This window comes from Ochotona princeps, chromosome 27 (assembly GCF_030435755.1).
Source record: "Ochotona princeps isolate mOchPri1 chromosome 27, mOchPri1.hap1, whole genome shotgun sequence".
Taxonomy (NCBI): domain Eukaryota; kingdom Metazoa; phylum Chordata; class Mammalia; order Lagomorpha; family Ochotonidae; genus Ochotona; species Ochotona princeps.
The window spans coordinates 27,206,107-27,224,356 of record NC_080858.1 but is presented as its reverse complement, the minus strand read 5'-3'; the positions used below and the strand labels follow the sequence as shown (position 1 = coordinate 27,224,356).

Below are 18,250 nucleotides of genomic sequence, written 5' to 3'. Positions count from 1 at the left end.
GATATGAAGATAGTTTTTATACAAAGTACATTCATGGTACGTTTCAAAGAACCCTATCACGAAAACACACCAAATTTGAAAAGCAAGCTGGGTAATTAAAGTTGCAGAGAAAGTGAATTTAACAGCAAAAAGTTTGCTATATAAAGATTAAAAAATCAAAAAGATATAAACTCTAAAAACAAATTCTCTCACAGCCTATGTTCTGTTGTAAGAATTAAATTCAATATTTATCAGCAACTTTGGTTTTAAGAGGATGTACTCCAGGGAAGGAAAATGGTCACACTGCAACTTGAATGAGGAATGTTGGAAAGCAAACAATAAGTGCATATCAACTACATCCAGCTACCAGATTTTACAAAGGGAGAAAAAGGTTTCAAAACATATTTTCTAAACCTCTAGCCCTCTATAATTAGAAAAGCAAGCAATTACTCTGAAGAGTAATTTCAGCTTAATCAGAGGGAGCTTCAGAGAAGGTAAATTTGATATATAGAAAGGTAAAGACAGCAAAGTGTAAAGTAAAAATGAATATAAAATATTTGATAACCTTATTCGGGCTATTCTAAGGGTAACTTCACAGATGCCCTGAGCCCAGGTCTTTCAGCGACACTGCAGCCAGACATCAGCAGGGGTAGCAGACTTCAGAGACCAATGGCTCCAAGAGCTTTTCTTTATCAGAATTCTTTAACAACTGAATTGCTCAAGTCAAGAAATGCATCTATTGTTCCAAGATGAAACAAGCAAAAAGGGGGTTTTACTTAAAAAACACAAAGGAGGCAAAAATACTAGATTTTTGCCATTCTAGTACTTAAAGATCAAATGCTGCCAAAAAAGAGTGGGGCAGGGCAGTGCTGCGGCACAGCAGGTAAAGCAAGCACCTGTGGGGCTGGAGTCCCTGGGCTCCCAAAGCCTCCAACCTGCAATCCGGCTCCCTGCTAAGGGCCTGAGAAAAGCAAGTGCTCCACACCCAGCCACCAGGCAGGCGGCCCTGACTGCTCTGGCTTTGGCCTAGCTCGGCTCTGCCTATTGTGACCACTTGCAGAGTGAACCAGGGGATTTAAGACTTCTTTTTCTGTTTCTCTCCATTCCCTCTCTGCCTCTCTCTGTAACTCTCTCAAATAAACAAATAAACCTGAAAGCAGACAAACAAACAATAAACATTTGAACTAGCAGTTAGGAGGCCAGCTGGTGTGCCCACATCCTCCAAGGAGAGCATCATGGTTAGCTCTGGCTTCTGACCCTAACTTCCTACTGCTGAACACCAGAGGGCAGTAGCAATGGCTCCATAAGCCCAGCCATACTCCACAGGGTCCTGCAGGGAGGGGGTCGCCAGTCAGGAGCGCACGGTGAGACACGTACTCTCTCTCTCAAATGAATACAATATTTATAAACCGCCAACATGTATGTTTTTAAACAACACATTGAATAAAACCAAACAAAGAATGGCATTACAATGAACTGTAAAAAAAAGCCAACAACTTTCTCATTAAAAACCCTAAAAAAGCAAAGTATACAACTCTACCATGACTGGAATAACCATATAGCTTCAACTTCAAACTTACTGTCATCAAACACCCCTGCGTTAGCAAGCAACAGAGTGATGATCTTAGGGTCTTTCTCCAGCTGCATGGCGTGCTTGCTCTCATTTGACAGGAGAGTGCACACATTGATAGCGAAATCCACTTCATTCGGGAGGCCAGAGAGCAGTGAGAGCACCAACTTGTTATAATCCTTTGGTGAATTAAAGTCCATAGATAACCCATAACTTTGCCGCAAATAATCTAAGAAAAACAAAACCAAAGGGCCATAAGCATGTATCAAACACAGCATGCCCTCACGGCTAGTAACTCCCGATGCTTCAAAACCAACTAGTTAATATAAACAAGAAATAAGTTCTCAGCTTAATAGAGTTCATTTCTGGACTTCTAAATCTAAACTTCTTAGGTTTACTCACTGATTGATAAAACTATACTCTTTGAAAAATATGAAAGTGCACTTACCTGTTTGTTTGAACATCAGCGTCAAAATAACACTGTATCATTATTTTAACTTAATTATTATGCATTTTGCTTACATATTTCATGAGTAAATTTCTGATGCACTAAGATAAGAGGAACATCATAAAAACCATGCTTCTTGGTTCTGGAATTCTGTGAGTTCTGACAAATTTTAGTATGAAGCCCTTGACATGACAATCAGTCGCGATGTTCATCACTCCAGAAAGCTGCTTCTGCCTCTTGCAGTTAACCCGGACTCCTCTGCACCACCAACTCTACTTCTGGTTCCTGTCACTTTATTCCGACTGCACAAACAGTGGCCCCGCCATTGCGGTATAGTAGGATATGCAGCCTCCTGCAATGCCAGTAACAGCCAACGCACATGGACATCAGTGGAGGACGAGCCAGGTCTCTGGGCCTCTGCATGAGTGGAGGAGATCCAGATGGAGCTCCTGGCCCCAGCCTCGCCAGACCTACTTCTTGCGGTCATTTGGAATTGTGGGGAGTGAAGCAGCAGCCGGAAGTTATCTTTATGTAGCTCTGCTTTCAAATAATCAAATCAAACAATAAGAAATCTTCTTAAAATTTACAAATAAATGGGGCACAGCTCAATGACTAACTTCTTACCCTGTAAAAGCAGGGATCCCATATGGGCATCATTTGGCATCCCTGCTTCTCCACTTCCCATCCAGTGCTCTGCTTAGGTCCTGGGAAGGCAGCAAAGGACGGCCCAAAGCCTTGGGACCCTGCACCCACAGGGGAGACCTGGAAAAAGCTCTAGGCTCTGGGCACTGGATCGGCTCAGCCACAGCCACTGCGGCCACTGGGGGAGTAAACCAGCAGGTGAAAGACCTCTATTTCTCCTTCTCTCTATAAATCTGATCTGCCTTTCCAATAAAAACAAATTCTTTTAAAAAATTAAAAATAAATGGAATCTTATGGGTACGTTGAGGGAACTACAAGAATTTTACGGAAAACGCATGTTATGAAAACCTGTTCCCATGGCCACAGCCACAGCTGGGACAGGGCCTGGGGCCAAGAGCACTGGAGGGAGGGCAGGGCTCTCGCTGGCCCCGCCACTGCAGCTGGCCTGGCTTGGACAGGGACTGGGATCCAGTCTTGGGACTTTCTGGCAGGGGTTAGGTACTGAGGTCCATGTGGACATTCCACTGACACCGAGTTGATGAGAGGGAGCCATTAGATGGGACAGGAAGAGATTTCGGAATCTGGGCCAGAATAAGTGGGCATACATACAGAACATATCCCACCAGTCTGCATCAAAAATTAACAAGTGATGTAGCTGCTCAGCTCTGGTTTGCTGCTCATGACCTGGAAAAAGTAGCAGCAGATGGCGGAAATCCACGGGCCCCCAGCACCTACAGGTGCCGCACAGCCTTGGCCACTGTGGCCGTCTGCGGAATGAACCTGGGCATGAAGAACTCTTACTGACTCTGGATACCAATTACAACAAAGAAAGATTTCAAAAGTTTTCACAGAAAGAAATAACCATTCTCTAAGTTCTATTTTTTCATAATCTCTTGGTTTCTGTGTCTAGTTTCTCTCATTTAGGAAGATGCTTTGTAGATACACACCCAGGCTGATGTACTCTCTCCTCCTTCGTGGGTTTGCATCAGCACAACTGCTAGACGCCAACTGCCAAGACTCTGCTGAGACCGTCATGTGTTTCTTTTGGCTAAATATCTAAAAGTGGGATTGCTCTATCACGTGCAAGTATATGCTTGAACTTTTTAGGAAAAAGTAAAACTTTTTTGAAAGCAGCCATTAATAACCTGTATAACTTTCAGCAATACAGACACAGTGCCTGCTGCTCCTTGTCCTTGCTAGTTTTTAATAACCTTGAATATTCTCGATACAACTGATGTATCTAATTTGCTTGGTAAATATTTTCTTCTGGAATGCAGTTGTGGTTACATTTTTTAAGTATTCTGAAAAGCAACGTTTTAAAAAAAAAAGCTCTTTTTATTGGAAAGTCAGATATACAGACAGAAGGAGACAAAAAGATCTTGCATCCTAGGGTTCACTACCCAAATGGCCATGATGGCCAAAGCTGACCCAATCCAAAGCCAGGAGCAAGGAGCTTCTTCCTGGTCTCCCATGTGGGTGCAGGGTCTCAGGGATCTGGGCTATCCTCAACTGCTTTCCCAGGCCACAAGCAGAGAGCTAGATGGAAGTAGGGCTGCCGGGATATGAACTGGCGCCCACTTCGGATGCCAATGGATGTAAGGTGAAGACTTAGCCACTAGGCTATAGCACCAGGCCCAAAAAGAAATCTTAAGTTTAATGATGTCTGATTTATAAATGGTTATTTTGAAAGTTTGTAGTTTCATGTCCTAAGAAATTGTTTTAAAACCAAAATAACTAAGATTTTCTACATGAAATTTAAGCCAGGACTTTGAAGGTAGAGAAACCTGGACTTATAAAACAGGCACTATATAAAACCACAACACATGTAAGAAAAAGCAAAATTTTTTAAAATGTTAATTTTCACAGGGCAGTTTAAGCTTTTACAACTATGTCCTGAGGCAAATAACAAATAATAAATAAAGCCAAAGCTACACGAAGGTGAAGAGCCAAAAAAACAAATATTACAGCACATTTGAATTAAACATCAGAATATTAAAAATAAAAATCTGGGTTTTAAAAAGCTAAATCTTGAAATGGAATGCAAGTGTAACCCTACTGTGACAACATGGGGAGGTAATACACTTCTTCCTTTTCCCCTAAACTCTCCCAGTAATGCCTACAATAAAGTAGTGCTGGAAAAGTGCTAGAATACAGATAAATATGACCATGATACCTTGTTCACAGCTATATATGACTATAATACCTTCTTTATGGTGAACTGTAAGAATATATTGTTTATTTTAAACAATCCTGATAAATGAAATGTCCCATGAATCGTAACCTACACACAAAAGGCCGATCTCGCTGCTCCCTGGACGGCTGTTCAGACAAGACGCCAGGGTGAGCAGCACAGAGATCCGGGTGACAATGTGGCACCGGCACAGAATGCCTATCTGTACTAAGACGAGGCACTTCCCGCATTATCTCAGAAATTCCATTACACACACACTCACACACTCACACACTCACACTCACTCACACACTCACACACACACTCACACACACACACACACTCTCACACTCATTCATTCAATACACCTCAATGATTCTGTGAAAAAGATCTGATTATGAAAGGCCCTGAGTTACATCAGGCTTTGTAAAGATTCCTAAGCAAGCATATGACACAATGCTTCCAAGATTTTAAGTTCCTTTCTATCCATCACCAAGGATATATGAATCAACAGTTATCACTTCATAATCAGAAATGAACTGGAAATATTATCTGGAAAATTTTTGACGCAAAGTTTACAGAAAGAATCCCTGTTAGGGGAATCAACATGGCAGAAGAGGGTAAGGACACGTTTAAGCAGATGGAGAAACAACAGCCAGGGTGAAGCAGAGAGGGCACATTCCAGAAAATAGGAGAGGACAGAACAACAGCAGAGGGGTACCTGGAGACTGACAGACACAGGAAAACAACAGACACAACGGTGCGGTGTTGGATGCAGTAACTGCTAACCCAGCTTCACCGGCAGCTGGAACTTGACCAGCAAAAAGGTGGGAAGGAATGTTCACTGGGAGCTCAGGAGTTGAACCCAGACAAAGAACTGTCTGTCCTGCTGGTCTGTTTGATTTGACCAGGATCAGAGAAAGAGCGGCAGATCCCAGATGCGTGGTGTGGGAACAGGGTGGATTCCACAGCCCAGTCTGACCCCTAGAGCTGTGTTGGGCACCATTTGTATAGGGAGGCAAAGGCTAGGGACAGTACTGCACATGCTCTGAGCTGGGAGTGAACTCATTTCTAGCTCAGTGAACTGCAACGATGTGGTATCCTACAGGTTCCACCCAAGATAGGTCCAGGCAGCCCTCAGACCTGACAGCAGATCAAGAACTCCAGTAGTGGCATATCAGGTGCCATTTTGTACAGTGTGGCAAAGGTTTTAATACTGCAGGGTCAACAGTGAGCTGCACATGCACTGAGCTCGGCAAGAACTCACTGAGCTCAGTGCATTGCACTAGTCCCACAGGAAAATAATATGACCTTGGCATCATATGGGTCAAAATAGGTCCATGTGGCCCTTAGATCTAATGGCCAACAAGTTCCTGCAATATTATCACCAACAACAACCTAGCTATATAGCACACCTGGTGTCTCCCTAATCCTGAGCTGCTCCAACCACAAGTGGGGGAAAGGTTGCACAGACAATGGTGCAGCCTCAGCATGGTGTCACAGGAGGTAGAGACTAGTGAGCCAGGAGCTGGGGCTATGGAGACCATGGTGGAAATTTAATGTATGAGCCCAGACCTGGAACTCGCTAGAGGGAGTGGCACACGTGACTGCAAACAAAGAGCCATGTACCAACCGCAATAAGTAAAATTGAACTATAGACCTGTGGGTGACAGAGCTTAGAAACCTGCCCCAAGGAGAAGAATCTGATAACCAGAAGTACAATGACCAAGAGCAAAAGAAGAGACAGAGAAACAATGAATATTACTGAAGACTCCTCTGCAAAGGAGAAAAGCCCTTTGCCAAACTTAGAGTTAACTGAGGAAGACATCGAAAAAACGGGGGATAGAGAATTCAAAACACTAGTTATAAAGCTTCTTATCAACAACTTAATACAGGAATTCAAGCAATTTAAGGAATGTCACACAGGAAATGAATCAAATGAAAGCTGACATATCAGAAGTGAAGAATACAGTGCAGCAAATTAAAAGTACAGTAGAGAGTCTCCAAAATGGAATGAAGGAAGCAGAAGAAAGATCTCAGAATTGGAAGATATTTCCTGTCACCAGGAGGAAACAAACAAGCTGGAAGCAGAGCTGGACCAGGCTAAAAGAAGTATCCAAGAACTGAACGACACAATAAAAAGGCCAAATATATGAGCTACGAGAGTCCCAGAAGATGCAGAAAGAGAAACTGGAATTCAAAATGTATTCAGTGAAATAATAAGGGAAATTTTCCCTAATCTACAGAAAGAATTGGGAAACAACACCCAGGAGGGGCACAGAACGCCCAACAGGGTTGACCAAAAGTGATCTTCACCATGACACATGATAATCAAGCTCTCTTCTATAGGACATAAGGAAAAGATCCTTAAATGTACACGTGAAAAAAATAAATTGACATATAAAGGAAAGCCAATTAAACTCACAGCAGATCTCTTACAAGAAATTCTACAGGCCAAAGAGAATTGTGCGACATATTCCAGATCCTAAAAGCAAAATGTTGTTGGCCCAGGATAACGTACCCAGCAAAACTTTCCTTTGTCTTTGAAAATGAAATAAAATTCTTCCACAGTAAAGAAAATATGCTTCTTCCAAACCTGCCCTACAAATGATACTTAAAGATGTTCTCTTGACAGAGAAGAGGAATAGCACTCAACAAAACCAAAGGCAAATCTGAACAACGTGCCAGTAAAATAACAACAGAAGACTAAATCAATGAACAACCCATTGCCAAAATGACAGGGCCATATTAGCACCCATTCATATTAACCCTGAATGTAAATTGCTTAAACTCATCAATTAAATGTCATAGATTAGTAGACATGATGAAAAACACATAACCCATCTTCTTGTTGCCTACAGGAGACATATCTCACCAACAATGATCAGCAGAATTTATATCTCATGGATTTTGATTTTTTTTAAGTTTCATCTCTTCAAACACTTTTTTTCTCATTAAATAATTCAATGACTCAGATCATACAATAGCATCATTTTCTTCAAGAAGGTTCTTGATTTTCTTTTTCATTTCTTCAGCAACACATTAGTCATTCAGTAGCATGTTATTTCACTTCAGGGTGTTTTTAGCTTCTTTTTTCCTGTTGTTGATTTTGTATTTTGGCTTTTCATTTAAGGGGATGTACAGTAACTGTGTAATGGAGACTATCATATCCAGATGTAAGGATGCAGTATGCATCTCTCCTTCCAAAGATGGACTCCCAATAAAACTGTCAACTATATCTTGACAATAGGATGCTAGACTCTCTGCCATTGTTGATGCGCACAATGATGGACACATGACTATGTATGAAGAACTATACTATAGTAGTAATATATGGGAATTCAGTGAGGAGAGAAGGGATTGAAGAGGGGGTAAGGGAAATCCTAGGGTCTATAATAATAATAATAACAAAGAAGCAAAATTTTTTAAAAATTTGGCAACAGTTTTTTAAACTAACTAAATTGCAAGACTGTTTTTCGAAACTCCCAAAATAAACGTCATTAAAAAATAATAAAACAGGGCCCGGCGGCGTGGCCTAGCGGCTAAAGTCCTCGCCTTGAACGCCTCGGGATCCCATATGGACGCCGGTTCTAATCCCAGCAGCTCCATTTCCCATCCTGCTCCCTGCTTGTGGCCTGGGAAAGCAGTCGAGGATGGCCCAAAGCTTTGGGACCTTGCATCCACGTGGGAGACCTGGAAGAGGTTTCAGGTGCCGAGCTTCGGATCGGCGCAGGCTGGCCGTTGCGCTCACTTGGGGAGTGAATCATCGGACCGAAGATATTCCTCTCTGTCTCTCCTCTCTGTATATCTGACTTTGTAATAAGAATAAATAAATGTATTTAAAAAAAAAAAAAGAAACATTCATTAAAAAAAAAAAAAAAAGGAATCCTTGTTGACAACCTTGATGTGATATAATGACGTCTCCGTATTTTCAGGGGAGAGGGAACACTGTGACTGAAGTGGGGACTGGATAACACATCCTTTATGTTCACAAGAGAGTCAATAGCAGAGAAAGTCCTCGCCTTATATGAGCCAGGATCTCATACAGGTGCTGGTTCATGTCCTGCTACTCCACTTCCCATCCAGCTCCCTGCTTGTGGCCTGGGAAAGCAGTCGAGAATAGCCCAAAGCCTTGGGACCCTCTACCCAGGTGGGAGACCAGGAAGAAGCTCCTGGCTCCTGGCCTTGGATCAGCTCAGCTCCAGCCGTTGCAGCTACTTGGTGAGTGAACCAGCAGATGGAAGATCTTTCTATCATTCTCTCTGTGAATATGACTTTCCAGTAAAAGCAAATAAATCTTTAAAAAAATGACAGTGACTGTTAGTCAAATGTGTTAAGACACAGAACATCTTTAGCCCAATATACTGATAATATTTAAAAAAAAATCTTCCTGAACAAATTTTTTCCAAAGCACCCAAAGTGGTAACGGAAAGGTCCTTGGGTCTCCTGAGAAAAGGAATGGGCCGGCTTAAATTATCACTAAAATCCTATAACTTGATTCAATGTAATGCATTGCCATTTACTTATTTTGTGTTTATTTTTCTATAGATATTGCACATTTTTAAAAACTTACTGAGCAAAAACATCCTTAATAGTCCATCTAGTATTTCCGCAGAAATTGTACCACACAGATTAGCATCAAGAGAGAATCACAGAAGGAAGGAAACCAGGGCCTGGTGCGATAGTGTAGTGGTTAAAGTCCTCGCCTTGCACGCCCAGGATCCCATATGGGCACCAGCTCTAATCCCATGAGCCCTGCTTTGGGCCCTGTGCCCGCGTGGGAGACCAGAAGGAAACTCCTGGCTCCTGGCTTCGGACTGGCTCAGCTCTAGCCGTTGTGGCCACTTGGGGAGTGAATCATTGGACAGACGACCTTCCTCTCCATCTCTCCTCCTCTCTGTATATCTGACTTTCCAATAAAAATAAATAAGTTAAAAAAAAAAGAAGAAGAAGAAGAAGAAGAAGGGGGCCTGGTGGGATGGTGTAGTGGTTAAGGTCCTCGCCTTGCATGTGCTGGGATCCCATATGGGCGCCGGTTCTAATCCCGGCAGCCCCGCTTCCCATCCAGTTCCCTGTCTGTGGCCTGGGAAAGCAGTCAAGGAGAGCCCAAAGCTTTGGGACCCTGCACCTGCGTGGGAGACCTGGAAGAGGCTCCTGGCTTCAGATTGGCACAGCTCCAGCCGTTGCAGCTGCTAGGGGAGTGAACCATTGGACGGAAGATCTTCCTCTCTCTCTGTCTCTCCTCTCTGTATATCCGCCTTTCCAATAAAAATAGAATAAATCTTAAAAAAAAAAGGGAAGGAAACCAAAGGATTTGGTGTTTATGGAAATACAAACAAACAAACAAAAAAATAAGAAACCGCAAAACAGCCATGAAGGGTTTGGCATTTATGGCAAAAGTACACAAAGAAAATATCATATGGAATCACAAAACAAGTATGTATCAATGCTAGTATTCTATTCAATAAAAGTAAAGTTCAACCCACAAGTGCTCACTACATTTTTGCCAGTTTTTTAGACCAAGTGCCCAGGAAGATGGAAGCCTGCGTCCTACCAACGACAGGGGGTCGCTCCGTCGCGACAACCTGGAGCTGCTCCCATTACAATGTTATGCTACCATCTTATGGGGAGCGCTTTTCTTAATATCAACAAGATAATTATCTCTAGGAAAATACTTGTTATCTCAATATATTTATACAAGCCTCTGAGGAGTAGCAGAAAGTCTGTGTGATCAAAAGTGTAGACACAATATTTTTCAAGGTTCTAAATTTGGTGATTACTGAGCACACACACTGAAAGCCAAGAGGCTGCGAGGCGTACTGCACTCTCCTTCCTGGCACAGGAACTTCTACCCCTGACTGCTTCATACATTGGTAATGACACAAATTCTTCGAATACCACCATGACGCTGTCATGGTTCTTACTAGAAAAACACAGAACACCTCTGAATTCAAATGTTGTCCAGATTTTGCTTTCGTGAAACATGCTATATTACATAACTGTTCAGATTCCCCTTCAAACAAGCAGAAACACCAACAGCATATCAGAAAGCAATTGTTGTAACACCAAGCTAAACAGAGCTACCACTTCTTTAATTTGCGCAGCTCTACTGATGAGCAAAAGCTTCCGAAATACTAAAAATATTTCCCATCTTCTTTCTTAAAGTGAACCAGTTTTGAATAGGAAACAGTATAAACATTTCTAAAAATTCCAGAAAAAAATCCATCTTAAAGAGCTAACACAGAAGCGTTTCAGGTTTGAGGAAACTCTAGCAGCAAGCACCAAGCCCCGAGCCACGTGGCGGGAAAAGCTGCCGACAGCCTGAAAGGCCACCAGCACGCTGCCATCACTGAGCGGATGAAGGCCCATGGGAACACTCCTGAGTGCCACGGTGGGCACCGGCTCTGCTGAGGAATGTGGCGAGGCAGGCTCTTCTCCACACCGACTTGCTGCTGGCCTTAGCTGACTGTCTGCTGCACTTGGGGATGTTAGCTTAGTTGCCCCAAAATGGCGCATGTGCTACAGGTGTGTCAGCTCAGCTCACACTGGTGCCTGAGAGTGGGCACTCCGGAAAGCGACTACATGGAAATGGGCTGCAGAGGTAGGCTGTGCCCATGGCTGGCCAGAGCACTCCTCCTGTGCACGTATTTTACAGTACACTGTCTTCGTCAGACGCCAGACCTGCCTGATTTTGGAAGGCAAGCCAAAATACACTTTCCTTTAGGAGTAGCCTCTGCAGGTGCTAATCTCACTGCTCCCCCACACCCAGTGATAGCACAGCACTAGCAAAAGCCCTGGACAACGCAGTACACATCCTAAGAGCAGACGCTGCCTTTCCAGGCTGACGAAGGAAGAAGCATCAAATCAAATTCAACAGAAAAAAAGCTTTAAAAATGATGTTAAAATAAATTGTGAAAATCAGTAATACTAGGGCAAATGAGATAGCTTAAATGTATATAATCTTTTTTTGACTGACACCAGTAATGAATGAGAATTTAGAGCAATTCTAACTTTGATAAGAATATCATGTTTAAAAAGAAGTATCTCCCCTTTCAGGTCAAATGTTGCTGCTTAATGAAACAAAGATGGGCATTTCCTAGCCATTACACTTCCAAGCCACACAGCCACTAAAAACCAGGACCTTGCTTGCCCTACTTAACATTGATCAGATTCTCAACAGGATTCCAAAACTATCTGTGTCCAATACTTTTTCAGCTATGCCGTCTTCTATAACTTTACAAAAATGACTACACTGGAAAGTAAACTTCTTAGTACCACAGTAGGAAAATAAGATCATAATCTGGAAAATTTCTGAGGTCTAAAGCAAGAGGAATTCCAGGAATTCCAGAAAATACAGGAGGTTGTGTATGAAAATTACTGGCTTCTTTAATTCTAAATTGACCTTTCTCTCCCCATTTGAATCATTATGTAGAAATAATGATCTTCAGTGAAAGCAGTCAGTGTCAAAATCTCATGCCTGTGAGAGCAAGGGCCCTGATTTCAGCTGGGTGTTAACTCTGAGTGCTCTCAGTGCCAAAGACGGGAAATGCATTGGATGTTGTTGATTTTCCTAATTCAAAGCTGCGGACCTATGCTGAGAACTTACAATGATAGTTACCTGACACGCTGTGTTGCTGGTAATTGTAGGAAGATGGAATTGCACCAATAGGAAGTTGTGGCTTTGGATTGCCTGGTGGTACCTCATCATCATCCTCCCCAAAATGATGAACTTTCTCATATTTTTCTAGATAACTGAAACAGAAAAATAGCACAGATTTTAAAATAGATTTGTCTTATTTTTCTAAAAAACATTTACTATTTTTCTTTACTAGATATCATATAGCTAAAACGAAACAAAAAACAAAAAGGACACTATAAACTGTTGCTATTAGCCAATGGAAATCATGACCTCAGTTTATAAATAACGATGCAGATGAACTCAATGCAATGGTTCTAAAAGTGTTTATTTAACGTATTCCAAAGACCACACCAGTAATAAAACAAAAATGTAGAATTACAGAATACCAAACAGTAATTACAAGTAAATAAAAGCAAGACACTGACTGTTTTTCCAAGTTTTACATGGTAACTGTAAAAACCAAGTGAACATGAGAACATTTCCCAACTCCTCATTGAAGTCAGAGGTGATGACATGTTCATGCAGTAGTACTTCATAAACTTTGTTAATATTTTAATTCAATAATACAGAGGTCTGAGTAGTTAGTACATACTGTACTTCCTTTCTGAACAATTACATGTAGTATCTGATGTTACTGACAGAGGACGGGCCAAAGCTTGGAACTCTGCACCCTTACTGCAGACCTAGAAGAAGCTCTGGGCTCCTGGCTTCGGTTCAGCTCAGATCCAGTGGGGAGTGAACCAGCAGATGAAAGATCTTTCTATTTGTCTCTCCTCTCTTTCAATCTGCCTTTCCAATAAAAATCTTTAAAATAATTTACATTTGTCAATAGCTGAAAAATTTGTCTATTTATTTGAAAATCAGAGTGCCAGAGAGAGGGAGGGACGGAAAGATCTAGCGTCTGGTTTCCTTCCCAGATGGCTGCAACCACCAGGACTGTGGCAGCCCAGAGCCAGCAGCCAAGAACTGCTTCCAGTGTCTCAAATCATCGCAGGGGTCCAAAAAACCTGGGCCATCTTAGCCAGCTAGATCTGAAGTGGAGTAGGTGAGACTTGACCCAGTGCCCATATGGGATGCCAGCATAACAGGTAACTACACAATTCAACGGGTCATAACACCAGTCCCAGTATGCTTAAAGTAGTGTCCAATAAATTTCGACAGATTCTGAAATGTTTCCAATAATAAGGTATGAGTTATGTTAGTCTTTGTCAGAATTAAGTTTCAGATTCACAATCTCTAATCATCCATTGCTTACAATGAAAGTCAAGATTTTAAGATAGGGAAACACTGATCAACCATGTCAAATATGTTAACACCATTTCCTAATATGCTTTTGTTGTACCATATAAATATGCAGGTAAGCGAATATTAACACACCAACTTAAATTTACCACAATTATTTTTCTATTGACCATTCTACCTATCTTCTCTACCATACCTGACTCAAGAAGGTTCAAAATCCACTAGCAGTTCTGTTAAAAGTTCTGCAAATATCCCACACTTTGCTTTTTAGACAACTGAGATGGCAAATATCTTAGTATTACTTTATTTTCAGTACTTAAAGCCTAATTTTCAAGGTGAAATGAATGAAAGCTGTAATTTTATAAACATAAAAGCTAACAGCACAGAAAATTGTCATTTCTCATTTTCCCATTCCTGCTTGACAAATCCTAATAATTAAAGTCCTTGAGTCTGGAAAAATTTAAAAAGCTGTATTTTTCCCATTCTTCTTCAGTCCTCTCTATTAGCAGGGTCCTTGTCCCAGAAGGAAGATGGCTAGCAAGGTGGTCAACACTTCCCTTTCGCTGCCAGCAGCACACTCCAGGACCCAGAGGTGTGGACAAAGCGTCCTGCACAACCAACGCATGCAGCCACACCCACTGCACCCACCTCCTACAACCTCAAGCAAGCAACGAAGCGAAAGGATGACACACTTCCTTTCTAGAATAAACCCACAATGGACCTCAACAGATAAGTAAGCAGGCCTGCAATGCATCCCAGCAGGTGCTGGAACAGACCTGAATTCAGGCATTCCAAAAAGAATTTAAACTTGCACACAAAGCATCCACCCCTGTGTGTGCCCCCCGGTTTTTATATTATGTGCACAATATTGACAAAAACCCCGAGTCAGAGAAGATTAGGGGCTGCCTAGAACTGAGGATGGAAGTGACTCAGAGAATATAGTTTCTTTATGTGGTGATTAAACATGCTCTAATAGATTAGAAATGGTTGTACAACTCCGTGAACCCATACTAAACCTGGGAGGTATAACCTACACCTGATCAAGACAACCACAACCCAGGCCAGAAGCAGAGAGTTGGATCAGAAGAGCAGTAGCTGGGACATGGACTGGCACCCATACGGGAACCCAGCACTTGGATAATCAGCCAGCTGAGCCACTGTGTAAGCCCCAACAAATCAATCTTTAAAATAAAAATAAAATATTAAAAAAACAGAATATAATGGAAATTCAGCTAGCAAAACTGATCTAACTTATGCAAATAGAGGAAGATGAAGATCAGCATCACTTGTACAGAGCACTGGTAAATGTATTTTACAGTAGTCTAAGAACTGACTGACCCAATGAATTCACCCAATTTTCCCTAAACCTCAATCTTTCCCAACCTGATCAACCGTGTAATCATTATTTTAAAAATGCTAAATAAATTTTTAAAAAATTGATTGACCTTACTGTAGTATTAGACCAAAAGTCACCTTCATGAAGTAACCCGATTATTAAAACACAGAACATTTAGAATCTCACAACTAAATATGCTTAAGATACACTTTAAAATAAGTATATATTAATTTGTTGTTCACAATTAGGCACAACAGGTATAAAATGTGTATACTTTTCATTACAGTTGAGAGAGAAAATTATGAAAGACAATAAACAGAATTTTTTCCCTCCCAGAGCACTCAAAAGGTGTCACAGTTATTGCAGGGTGAATTGAAAACACAATGCTACGTGCTCAAAATAAACAGCACATAGCATACAACACATATGTAAGAATATCATAATTCAAATGCTCGTGACATTGAAGAAATGTACAACTTTTTAACTTTTTCTCCCAATAAATCCAGAAGATACAGCAACAAAGCAAACACTGTTAGAAAATAGTAAGAAACCACTACTGAACAGCTGAAGAAATAACAATTAAAGCAAATGCACTGTAGAGAGGGGCCTAAACAGCTCATTTCCCCCTGAGTTTATGAAATTTCCAAGGTTTTGTTTCCAAAGTGAGATTCATGAAGAACTACCTTCTGGTGAGTCACTGAAAAGAAGCTGGATCAGAGAAGATGCAGTCTTACAATAAAATTTTTTGTTTATTTTGTTTAGGAAAAAAACGCATTAAGCTTACTTAAAGATACAATAAAAACAGCTGCTTAGACTAGGAAAGTGAAAACGTGATAGCAGAGGGAAAGGGGTCCAGGAGACAAACAGGGCAAGAAGGCCGACTACAGCCCAAGACGGAACACGTGCAGGCAGGGCAGCGTAGCAGGAACTGGTGCTCGGCAGTATCTCGCCATTTCAAAATGCATCCATCAGAGTTAGAAAGACAGAAAGGTACAGATGGGTGTGTCTTCCTGCTACTGGTTCACCCCCAAGTGCACACAACAGCTGTTACTAAACCACCCACAGCCATGAAACAAATTCCATTCAGAAATCCTGCACAGGGGGGCAGGAGTCCACGCTCTGGGGCCACACCACCTGGCACCTCCCAGGCATCTCAGAAGCTTCTATGGAAGCACCGAGTGTCTGGGGCTCAGGGCAGGAGCGCTGACAAGGTACAGGTGTCTTTAGCAGCAGGAAACCCAGCTGACGTCACTGCACAAAAGTGTAAATGTGCTCAATTCTACGCTAAGTGTCTTATATATCTTTTCTTTTAATCATTGGCTTATTATTTGAAATACAGGTTTATTTGTTTTTGTTTTTATTCCACTTAATTTTGCCAAATCCTTTAAATGTTGTCTTATTTACTGATTCATGAACTATCTGTAATTTTATCTTCAGCATGAAAACCAAGTTTGACTAGAAATTGTATCTGTTCGTTCTTTTTTATGTCTTCTGGGGCTTGGCATAGTTCACATTTCTGTTCACTGGTTACCTCCCCACTGAGGTATCTGCAATATCTTAATCCCATTCTGTTATGGTTTTGCTATTTGCTGTCAACACTCAATGGTATCTTCTCTCAACAACTGCTTTTGCAATTATTAAGCTATTTTCCTTTACTGTTCCATGAAACCTATAAATGTAAAAACGCACAACATTTACATATTCCATTGCACCAAATTTAGCGAGAAAAGTTGACAGGCAAAATGGGAAAGCATTAAATTAACTGCAGCCAAAAACTCTGCGTGGGGACAGAGGCTCCAGCAGAGGCTCCGAGTTCCTAAGTACAACAATGAGGCAGGCACATGAGCCAGGCCCATTCACACATGGCTCTCCCGTGTCCAAATACACGCAGGAGTAAAGCCCGGGTCACTGTGTGCTGTGACTAGATTGATTAACCCGAAGTTAAAACAAAGTCCTAGGAACTGAATGGCTAGTAATGGGGACTGTGCTATACTGGGCTTCAGATCAACCCGCACAGTGCCAATGCTCTGCCTGAGCTCCAGCTGCTGCTCCAGTGCACACTGGAAGCCAGTGGGGGACAGCTAAGTACCTGAGTCCCTGCCAGCCTTGCAAGAGAGCTGGACAGAGCTCCTGGCTTTGTCTGGCCCAGCCCTGGGTGATACAGCTATCTAGGCAGTGAAACAGCAGAAAAGTCTGTCACTCCTTGGAGGTTTTTTTTTTTAATATTTATTTATTTTTATTGCAAAGTCAGATTTACAGAGAGAAGGAGAGACAGAGAGGAAGGCTTTCCACCTAATGATTCACTCCCCAAGTAACTGCAACGGCCAGAGCTAAACTGATCCGAAGCCAGGAGCTGGGGCTCTTCTGGGTCTCCCACATGGGTGCAGGGTCCCAAGGCTTTTGGCCATCCTCGACTGCTTTCCCAGGCCACAAGCAGGGAGCTGGATGGGAAGTGGAGCTGCCGGGATTAGAACCGGCGCCCATATGGGATCCTGGCGGATTCAAGGCGAGGACTTTAGCCATTGGGCCACCACGCCGGGCTGGAGAATGTCTTTAAGAAGCTGATGTCTGCTGCCATCATTAACGTAGCATCCAACAAATGATTATTAAGCAGGCATTGTTTTACATGTTTAGAATACTTAGTAAACAAACTAGGAAAACATCCACGTGGGGCAAGATTTCTCATGAGGAGGAAGAGATACAGAACGAAATTTTAAAATATATTCATTTTGGTACCCAGAAAAACCTCAAATGCATGTACTATTTTTTCAGAGCACATCTTTCTCATATACTATTCATAAAAAGGTTCTTGTGACAAAAGTTTCTTGCACCAAAATCAACTCGCTCCTCATTTTCATTTATTTTTTTTTATGTCAGTATAACTGAGGGCTCAAGAGGCTGGTGCTGCTTGCTTGAAGTCCCAGTATGAGAAGATGGGCTGTAAACAGACACAGCAGCCCCAGCTGAGGACAGTACCGTTTGCTGACACCCAGGACTCAGCTAACTACCATCCAGGGAAACTCCCCAAGCCAAGAGAAGTACAATCAGACCTCACACGGAAAATGTCAAGAGACTAAACGCCTACATAACAGGCAGCTGTAACATGGGCATACAGCCGATTCATACCTGCATGGACCCCCTTGTGTGCAACTTCGAATTTTAGGGGATAATAAAATACAGGTTTTTAAAAAAATGTTTTTACAATCTTACATAGTTGATTAGAG

General features: G+C 41.9%; 1 protein-coding gene across 2 annotated transcripts in view; it reads right to left on the bottom strand.

Moving 5' to 3' along the window:
• Positions 1-18,250, bottom strand: part of ARID2 (AT-rich interaction domain 2) — a 96,159-nt gene that overhangs the window by 36,733 nt on the left and 41,176 nt on the right. For both annotated transcript variants that reach the window (XM_058655888.1, XM_058655889.1), the window contains exons 4-5: positions 12,428-12,561; positions 1,560-1,778 (exon numbers count right to left, since the gene is read on the bottom strand). In XM_058655888.1, coding sequence (XP_058511871.1) covers positions 1,560-1,778; positions 12,428-12,561 — 353 coding nt within the window. The remainder of the gene's footprint in view (positions 1-1,559; positions 1,779-12,427; positions 12,562-18,250) is intronic.